The sequence below is a fragment of the Diaphorina citri genome, unplaced genomic scaffold, assembly GCF_000475195.1.
Source record: "Diaphorina citri unplaced genomic scaffold, Diaci psyllid genome assembly version 1.1 scaffold2711, whole genome shotgun sequence".
NCBI lineage: Eukaryota > Metazoa > Arthropoda > Insecta > Hemiptera > Psyllidae > Diaphorina > Diaphorina citri.
In genome coordinates this window covers 11590-22101 of record NW_007380128.1, presented here as the reverse complement: position 1 = coordinate 22101, position 10512 = coordinate 11590, and the positions used below count along the sequence as shown (strand labels likewise).

General features: G+C 40.0%; 1 protein-coding gene across 1 annotated transcript in view; it reads left to right on the top strand.

The window, feature by feature from the left end:
• Positions 1–9325, top strand: part of LOC103519406 (dynein heavy chain 10, axonemal-like) — a gene marked incomplete at its 5' end in the record, with an annotated part of 17176 nt that extends 7851 nt beyond the window's left edge. Inside the window, 11 exons of the mRNA XM_026830929.1 lie at positions 1033–1147; positions 1843–2059; positions 2812–2996; positions 3443–3469; positions 3822–3914; positions 4480–4668; positions 5758–5946; positions 6325–6507; positions 7126–7312; positions 8215–8358; positions 9297–9325. Coding sequence (XP_026686730.1) covers positions 1033–1147; positions 1843–2059; positions 2812–2996; positions 3443–3469; positions 3822–3914; positions 4480–4668; positions 5758–5946; positions 6325–6507; positions 7126–7312; positions 8215–8358; positions 9297–9325 — 1558 coding nt within the window. The remainder of the gene's footprint in view (positions 1–1032; positions 1148–1842; positions 2060–2811; positions 2997–3442; positions 3470–3821; positions 3915–4479; positions 4669–5757; positions 5947–6324; positions 6508–7125; positions 7313–8214; positions 8359–9296) is intronic.
• Positions 9326–10512: the final 1187 nt, after the last annotated feature.

The following is a 10512-nucleotide window of genomic DNA, read 5'->3' as shown; positions in this document are numbered from 1 at the left end:
TCTATTCTATTTTTACTCCATGCATCTGATGGGGGACATTTACGAGGATGCGCATGCTCGACACAGGCACACGAGTCTTCTTTTTATTCAAGGTACAATCCTGGTCTTCTCTCCGTACCGTCCATGATGTGCAGGAACATCGATCAGTGGTGGAGAGAGAACCAAGGTGTATTTGCCTCCGCCGACAAAACTGTCCTGTTCTCGATGATTCAATATGCCCAGTAATGCGGACACTGAATATCATTTCACCATACTGCTCGGTAGCGTAGTGTCAATCGCTCGCCTGGTAACGACAGGGCGTGGGTTCATCCAGCGGGATGGAATTTTATCTCTTTATTTGAGCTTTGACACATAATAATGAGCTCTAAGGGTTATTGGTAGAAAAGTCCGCGTAACTGCCTATGGTTCTCATCAAGAGTTATTATTATTATCTCATATTTTTTTTATTATTATTTATTTATATTTATTATTTATTATTATTATTATATTACGGGATGGGCATTCTACCACACAGGCCATATGAGTCTAATTCTAATGCAGCAGTTGTTTCATTGTTACCAAATAAAAGCGGCGATGAAACACTCATCTTTTAAAACAAATAAAGTTTTATTTTATTTTATTCTAAAAAGTTGTCATATTTATTGAGCAAAGTTTACAAATTAACATGGGTACATATGCAAAAAATTAACATAGGTAGGTACATATTAAAAAAAAAAGTACATATTAAATGTAGAATACATTTTCCAACCCCTCCCCACAAGGGTGTGCCCCTAACCCTAATATACTAATTAGATTTTTGGCCCTTTTAAGCTTTTGGACGTCTTTTTCCTAAGGAGTCCTTAAGTTCAATGAATCCACTAGCATACCGTATTTTGTTGCATTTAGTTAGTCTGTAAGTCTATCTCTTCGAGTCTTCCGACATTGTTCTGGAACTGTTCGTCCGATTTTGATGAAATTTGACAAAAACAGTCAACACATCAAAGTTTTTTTTTTTTTTTAATTTTCTCATACTCTGTATTTATGTAAGTACAGATACATCCCATCCAGTCTGACTCTTATCCACGAAGGTAGTCTCCCTGGACAGGAAACTGGAGGTGAAGGCACACCTCCACTCAGAACGATTATACCACAAACCCCACTCAATATGGTGAGCGTGAAGTACCTACTCCATTTGGCTTAACTCCGGACACAAAAGGCCCACTCCAAGGGTTATGTGTAGGGGAAAACAGTCCTAAAGGATGGGTTAAGTTTCAACGAATCTACTAGTGTTTTTTTTTCTATGTTTGATAGAGGGAATGGAGCAGTTGCAATTGGGAAAATATTATTAATAAAAGGTCGATTCCTACGTAAAAAGTTGTGAAAATTCCAAATCTGAGGTCGAAACTTGTTTAGACTGCGGGAGACGGCAGGATAAGCTATATTCCAGGGGTGGCCACTAACCTTACCTTCGGGAGCCGCAATCCCATAAAGCCGATTCGAGGGGAGCCACGCCGCAGGTGATTTTTTGAAAATTTTGGTCTACAATCTTCAGAATTCAGTCTCATGGAAATTATGATATGCAGGGGAAAAATTCAACAAGTATGAACCATGATTGGAGAGTCGCACAAGATATGGCCACCCCTGTTATATGCTATTCTATGACATTTCAGATGGTACAGCTACAGCTATGTCAAATGCTCCAAGCGAGTCTGGATGAATCCAGCCTCGGTATCGATATCGATTTTAATAATCATTTAGCTATCGATAGCAATTATAATTTGCTATCGATTTTAATAAATAATCGATTTCGATTAATGGATAACTCACAACTCAAGACACTAAATTAATGCTATGTCATTTCAGATTGTGCAGCTATGTCAAATGCTCCAAGCGAGTCTGGACGAGGCCAACCTCGGTTCCATGTCTCCTGAAGAACTCGAGGCCGTGTTCATACAAAGTGTGTACGCATCCTTGGGAGCTTCGCTAGTGGCCGAGGCTCAAACTGTATTTGATGCCCATGTGAAAAACCTGACTGGATTCCTGAATGTGGTCGATAGCGACGATAGACTGGCAAACTATAGTAAGTGGGAAAAAATTGTACTTGGCGGCGAACTTTTGAACACGGAAGGTTTTTTTGGGGGATTTCAGTAGTTTTTGTGAAAACCCTGACTGGATTTCTTACTGTGCTATGACAGACTGGCAAATAGTAGTAAATAATTATTGAAAAATAAGTACCGATTTGAAATAATAATTTTCACGAAATAAATGCTAGCAAGTAGAAGAAAGTATTGTACTTGGTGGCGAACTTTTGAACACGGAAGGTTTTTTGGGGGGGATTTCAGTCATTTTTGTGGTGCATTTTTTCTTGTTCTATGAATCTGACTAGAAACCTTCTGTCCTAAATACAGTCTAAATGCTCTAAAATCTAAATAAAGCCCTATACATAGCGGTATTATGTTAAGACAGATCTCTTGATCCCTTGTATGCCGCGTCCATTATTGTATAGGACTATTGCACTGCCTTGTAAATGCTAGGTCGTGGGTTGGATTCTCAAAACAAACTTTATCCTAAACAACCTTTTACGTAGGAATCGACACATTTTTTTTTTTCAACCCGAATGGGTGACAAATACGTTCACGATGGTGACAAATCGTTTGGTGACAAACCGTTCCTGAAAAGTACCATTGGGGGTACTTATATAGGAACAAAAGGAAGATATTTTTATAGTTATATTAAAATAAACCATTCTCATTATTATTATTATTATTAATGCATTAATTTGGGCTGAAAGTTCCATTTAAATTTACTGTATATCTTTCTTCTCCCCCTCAGCTCAAATACCCACAGCCGAATCGTCTTGGTACCACTACACTCTGGATCGGTCTAAGAACGCGTGGGTTCCTTGGCGACACCTTGTGCGCAGCTACGTTCACGATGGTGACAAATCGTTTGGTGACATTCTCGTGCCCACTACTGACTCTACCAAGCTTACATGGATATTGAGTCTAATGAATGAGGTGAGAGTTTTGTTGTTGTAACGGCTTCAGCTGTTGCCGAATGGTGATGGTCGAATAAAGAAAGGATATCTTTTTTATCTGCCATACACCGGGGTCCGGGGTGATGGTCTATACTCTATAGGTCTATAGTCTAAAGCCATGTTTAATTGGCTTCTTCTTTAATAGCAGAGAGAACCATTTCAAGAACTACCAGCTAGGCTGGTTAGGGTTTGCTGTTCTCTCTTCTCTGTTTATTGTCCCACATCTAGACACTAGTACATGTACTTTCTGTTTACGTCCCCTAGCCAGACAATTGATAGGTTTATACTATGTATTCTCCTTAGGCCAACCGTTCCCTCCATCAACCCTCTTCAAAAAAGTAAAAAAAAGGTGATGTAACTTTTTTTCTGACCAATTTGAATTCTGTTTTCAATGTTTTTCACCAATATCATTTCTCTGTTTACCAGTTTGCGTTTCGAGGAAGAGTGTACAAAGTAAGTTTTGTTCGTTTTAGTTTTCAGTATAAAGATACAAAGCACTGATTTTAATGCTGAATTAGTATTAGCACCATTTCTCCAAATCAATTCTTCTTCGTTGCCTTTTCTTCCTTCGTACGTCCTCCTGACTTCGTTTTCTCTTTTTTAAAAGCTAAGCAAGGTGTTTTCTTTTGAATTGTTTACTGATGCCGTATCAAATATACAAGACCTTGTTTAGACTGCGGGGGTAAAGGGACTTTTTAGGCTCAGTCTAGCGGGATAAACAAGGTATAATTCTATTCTATTGTATTTAATTCTATTCTATTGTATTTAATTCTATTCTATTCTATTAAATTCTATTCTACTCTAGATCAAGCGGCCATGTATTGTAGTGGGAGATACCGGAACGTCAAAGACTGCCACTATGATGAACTTCTTGAGATCACTCAGCCCGGACAAATACGTAAGTGAACACTCGAGTTAAGTCAACGGCGAGCGCGGTTGGTAGGTGAACGGGTGACTAAAAATGGGATACAGGATATAATTTGAGAAATTGGCCACATAATAGTAATAGCCTACTGCTGGGCTAAAGGGACTCTTTCTTTAGTAGCTCTTTCGTCTTCTGTTTCTTTGCCTTCTTCCGTGTTTAGACGGGGTCGGCGTTTTTCGTCATCCTCTCAATCAGCCCTAACCTAGGGTGATTGCTTTGGGCTGACGTTTGGTTTTGACTACAATTTTTTTACAAGTGGATGCCCTAGTTCGGCCTAGATGGGAACAGAAGCCACGACCTAGCACTTACAAGGCAGACGCGCTACCCTCCAAGCTAACTAGAACCAAGGTGAATAGGATTGAAAAGTCCCTTTACCCCATGTAGTCTAAACAATCTCTTATGCCTTCCTTCTCTCTTCGATTTGGGACGATAAGACCTTAGCAGTTACAGTTCCCTCTGTCAAACCTCTTAAAAAAAAAAAATCTATCCTATTTGGTCAGGATAAACAAGGTATATTTATATTCTATTCTATTTTCAGCTAGTCATAGCCGAGTTACCACCTACGCCAGCCAAGTTCCACTACATTTTCAATCTTCGCGACTTATCCCGAATTATACAGGGACTGACTGCTACCGAGAAAATCATATTTAACACGAAGGAGATGTTTGTTCGCGCCTGGCGAAACGAATTCACCCGAACTATATGCGACAGACTGAATACAGACGAGGTAAGCAACGTCCGGTGTGGTCACTAATTGGATGGGAGGATGGGAGACTTCGGAACCTATCCCGTATTATTGAGAGACTCACCACCACCAAGAAAATCATATTTAACACGAAGGAATGGTTTTTTCGGGCTTGGAGAAACGAATTCACCCGAACTATATGCGACAGACTGAATACAGACGAGGTAAGCAACTTGTACTTGGCGGTAAACTTTTGAACACAAATGTTTTTTTGCGAGGATATCAATAGTTTTTGTAATGCCATTGATTAGCAAAGTTGATTTTAGGCGAAGTTAGAATTAGATTTCCAGTACACGAATCATATGCGACAGACTGAATACAGACGAGGTAAGTAACGTCCGGTGTGGTCACTAATTGGATGGGTGACTTGGAATTTGAATGTTATTGTCAAATGTCAAGGAACTTTACCACTAGGCCATTCTCAGTCTTACGTCCCCATATTTTTCTACAATATCAGTACTGGCGCCCAGGACGGGACAGGTGTTAAGGTGATCAGGACTCTGAAATTGACGAGAGATGGACAAGATAGTGATAGTAGAAAGCCAGCCGTTCGTAGAAAAAACATCTGTTTGGAATAAAGTTCGGCCCAGATGGGAACAGAAGCCACGACCTAGCACTTACAAGGCAGACGCGCTACCCTCCAAGCTAACTAGAACCAAGGTGAAAAGGATTGAAAAGTCCCTTTACCCCATGTAGTCTAAACAATATCTTGTGCCTTCCATCTCTCTCTTGGATTCGGGACGATAAGACCTTAGCAGTTACAGTTCCCTCTGTCAAACCTCTTTAAAAAAAATCTATCCTATTTTGTCAGTGTTGATGTAGCTTACGTAATAGTATGTACCTATTGTGGTTATGTATTGTGTTACTGTATGATGTTATGTATCTATAGAATCTAAACAACATAACCTCACTTTTGAATAATAAAAATCAGTTCACATTTTCCATTTTTCCAGACGACTTACAAAATGTCTTGTGCTTTCCTTTTCTTAATTATACTACTTTAGATAGCCAAGGAGTGGCTATAAACAGTCAGGATAAACAAGGTATATTTATATTCTATTCTATTTTCAGCTAGTCATAGCCGAGTTACCACCTACGCCAGCCAAGTTCCACTACATTTTCAATCTTCGCGACTTATCCCGAATTATTCAGGGACTGACTGCTACCGAGAAAATCATATTTAACACGAAGGAGATGTTTGTTCGGGCCTGGCGAAACGAATTCACCCGAACTATATGCGACAGACTGAATACAGACGAGGTAAGCTACGTCCGGTGTGGTCACTAATTGGATGTGAGGGTGGGAGACTTTGGAACCCATCACGTATTATTGAGGGACTCACCGCCACCAAAAATAGTAGTAACAAAAGATCTTACAACAAAATTTTGCGCAACGTTTCTCCTTTCTGTTTTTAAGTTGGACATTTTAAAACGTTTCGCAACGTTTCTCAGCAGAATGTTGCACTCAGTTTATCCTGCCTATATCCAGGTTATTTCTGCGCCATGTGATCCACGCTTCATCTCTCTCTATTCTGCGTCTTCAACCTTGTGTTCCAATGTATTGCAAAGCAAAATGTTGCGCAACGTTTCTCAACAATATTTTCTAAACAATTGTTTCTTCTTTTTTTTTCGAACCCAGGACCTCAGTCTGATGAGCGGTCACATTGCGGACTCCGTCAAGAGGAACTTCCCCCAGGATGTGAATGTAGTGATGCGGGATCCTCTACTATTCGGTGACTTCAGGAATGCGCTCAAAGAGACGGAGCCCCGATACTATGAAGATCTGCTCGATTACAGCGCGGTCGGGCATTTGTTTACCGAGGTAAGGGCCTGGGTTAGAATCCCGGAGTTGGCAAAATTATTGGTCTTTAGGTTTATTTATTAAAATGGAAGAATAAAAGCAACCTCCGGGGCTGAGTGAGTATTGCTCGAAGGAAATACCAGATTTGATTCCCGGCAAGGTCAAAGTTTTTTCGGCTCTATACTTGGAGTTCGGGGTGCACTCAGCCTCGTGAGGACAATCGAGTAGCGCCCAGTGGTGGCATTGGCCTGTGTAAAAAGAAAACCTGTAAAATGACAAAAATAATATGATGAAATTTTGCGAAATGGCTCTGCGGGTGCACTCAGCCTCGTGAGGACAATCGAGTAGCGCCCAGTGGTGGCATTGGCCTGTGTAAAAAGAAAACCTGTAAAATGACAAAAAATAATATGATGAAATTTTGCGAAATGGCTCTCTTTTACCAAAAAGAACTCGTGATTTAATTTCGGATTCTGGAGGATTTTATTGATTGATTTGATTTCAGATTCTGGAGGAATACAACGAATCGGCCGGGGCCAAGGCCCGATTAGACCTGGTCCTATATGAAGATTGATTGGTTCGTTGATTGATTGATTGATCGATTGATTAGTTAATTTTCTTGATTGATTGATTTGATTTCAGATTCTGGAGGAGTACAACGAATCGGCCGGGGCCAAGGCCCGGTTAGACCTGGTCCTATTCGAGGATGCCCGGGAACATTTAACCCGCATACACCGGGCCTTGCGGCTGAGTCGCGGCCACTGCATGGTGGTAGGAGTGGAGGGGGGCGGCAAGCGAAGTCTGGTGCGGCTCGCCTCTTTTGCCGCAGGTGAGTCAAAGGGTTAAGATGTAAAGCAGGTGAGTCAAAGGGCTAATGTTTTTCAATAATATTTTCTTTCTTTTTTTTAAGAGGTTTGACAGAGGGAACTGTAACTGCTATGGTCTTATCGTCCCGAAATCGAAGAGAGAAGAAAGACAGGATAGAAGAAAGCCAGCCGTTCCGAGAACGAACATTATCCCATCAGGATAAAATCCGCCCCGGGCGGGAATCGAACCCGCGGCCTAGCGCTTACAAGGCAGAGACGTTACCAACTAAGCTAACTAGGCTGGCAATATTTTCTTTGTGATTGATGGCCGGTAGAATCTCGGCTTACACTTGCGAAGTATTTATTTATTTTTATGGCTCCGATGAATCCAGATTCTATGAATTCATTGGATTCAGACAAAGAAAAACCCCCTTTGGTTTAAGGCTCAGTCCAATCTAAATCACAAACGTTTTGTGGTGAAACGTAAGAAGTTCTGTATTTTTTGTGAATAACAGGAACACCAAGAACCTCCTTTTACTAATTTAGGTCACTGGTCGCTACTGTTTAAAGTAGCTCACGAGGCTGAGTGAACCCCTTCACGCATAGAGCCTGAAAATACTTCCCTGACGGGAATCAAACCCGGGACCTCAAACGTGTAAGCTTAGTTTGATACCCACGGAGGTTGCTAAATTGATTGATATATTTGATTGATTGTTATTTCAGGTTATCAGGTGTTTACCATTCAATTATCCCGGGGATATAACGAAGCTAGTTTCAAGGAAGATCTGAAATCCCTCTATAACCTATTGGGAGTTAAAAATCAAGCGACTGTATTCCTGTTTACAGCGGCTGAGATAGTAGAAGAAGGTAATTCCATCATTAAGTTACATTTTTCAATGATATATTTGATTGATTGTTATTTCAGGTTATCAGGTGTTTACCATTCAATTATCCCGGGGATATAACGAAGCTAGTTTCAAGGAAGATTTGAAATCCCTCTATAATCTATTGGGAGTTAAAAATCAGGCGACCGTCTTCCTGTTTACTGCGGCTGAGATAGTAGAAGAAGGTAATTCCATCATTAAGTTATATTTTTTAATCCTTTTTTAAGGAGGTTTGATAGAGGGAACTGTGTTTCACAAGGTCTTATCGTCCCCAAAGCGAAGAGAGGGGGAAGACAGGATAGGAGAAAGTCAGCCGTTCCGAGAAAGAACTTTATTCAGGATGAAATTCGCCCCGGGTGGGAATCGAGCCCGTGGCCTAGCGCCTACGAAGGAGACGCAAAAACCTAGCTGTCAGTTTTCAAAGGGTTCTCTCTGCTTTTAAAGAACAAGCACAATCACAATGGTTGGCTGCTGTTCAGGACGAGCCAAGAGAACATAGCTAGATCACTCCGGTGTACGGCAGGAAACAAAATCCTTTTTTTAATCTGAAATCACCATTCGGCTGCAACTGAAGCTTCCAAGCTAACTACGCTGACAATGCTACTCTATTTTTAGACTGCGGGAGTAAAGGGACTTTTCAGTCTCATTCTGGCAGTATAAAATTCCCAATTTTTCGTGTCTGCTGAAATGCTGGATCTCAATTCCTTCAACCTTCTCTCAATTTCAACTTGGCAATGTTTTTCCTTCTCGTACCTATTATTCAAATGAAAATAAAAGGAAAACATTGCCATGTGGAAATTGAGAGAAGGTTGAAGGAATTGAGATCCTGCATTTCAGCAGACACGAAAAATTGGGAATGCAGACTTGGCCTCGATTTTCTGATCTCATCACTTTAAGGGCCGACATTTTTGGATAGGAACTTGGCTTTTTTTTCACATTTATGTTTTTGTGGGGGATCTTCTATTATTTCATAAACTGTTCTAATATTTATTCTATGTTTAGACTGCAGGAGTAAAGGGACTTTTCAGTATCATTCTGGCAGGATAAACAAGGTGTATTCTATTCTATTTTAATATTTTTAATATATACCTATTTATATTATTTTCTATTCTATTTATTCCAGAGCGTAAGACTTCAAAGGATATCCATTAATCCGGATTGATGGATCCGAATCAAATTTAGCACTATCCGGATCAAGATACGGATATTCAAGAAATACGGGTTTGAGATTTCAGAGGGAACTGTAACAACGAAGTCTTATCCTTCTGAAATTGACGAGAGATGGACAAGATAGTGATAGTAGAAAGCCAGCCGTTCGTAGAAAAAACATCTGTTTGGAATAAAGTTCGGCCTTTTTTTTTTTTTTTTTTTTTTTTTTTTTTTTTTTCAGGGCATCATTATTTGATTTTTGGGGGCAAACAGCCATTCTGAGGCTTAAGTGTAGGGGCAAACAGCCCTAAAAAATGGGTTAAGCTTCTACGAATCTACGAAGACATTACAAAGTAGGAGGGAGAAGAATTTATCATGACATGAGGTGCACAATACTGCCGTGCTAAGCGAAAACGCCGTATGTCAAAAAACCCTACTTTCGGGAAATCGAGTTTTAAGATTTCAATCTATACGGCAAACATACGTTTTCGACATACGGCAACAAGTTTTAGTGGTTTTTAAGGGGTTTAGGATAAAAAAAAAGTATAGGATCAAAATTTAGGATCATAGGAATCATTTGGCACCAAAAACCAAAAATCGATTTTTTTTGACATACGGCGTTTTCGCTTAGCACGGCAGAATAGGGCTGCCTGGAAGAGACTGACAAGAAACGCCGACCCTATGTAAATAGGAAATAATGGACTCTTGAGTGGAAGGTAACCACTAGGCGAGGTTAACGCCGGAGGCATTCTCTACCACCTAACCCTTGGAGCTCCATTAGTATACGAGTCTAATTGTCAAATACGAGTAAATGAGGATAAAATTCCATGCCTCGGCTGGGATCGAACCCACGCCCTCCTGTTTACATTTTACCCCTCTCAAAATACTCAAAATATTTCAGTATATTTTGAGTAAATATTTTCCGCTCAAAATATTTCAGTACAATTTAAAATTATTTTTGTTGAGTTGTTCTGAGGGTGCCGTCAGGAGATGGTGAAACATGTAAACTACTTATCTGTTTTTAACTGTATTTCACAATACTTTTATTAATAAATAAGTTTCATTTATTTGTCAAGTGAAAACATAGTACATACCTATCATTCTTAATTATTTTTGTTTTTACAGGGATGCTATATGGAACTTTTTCGTGCAGACCTGTGTATCCAACCTGCACATTGTAGCCTGTATGT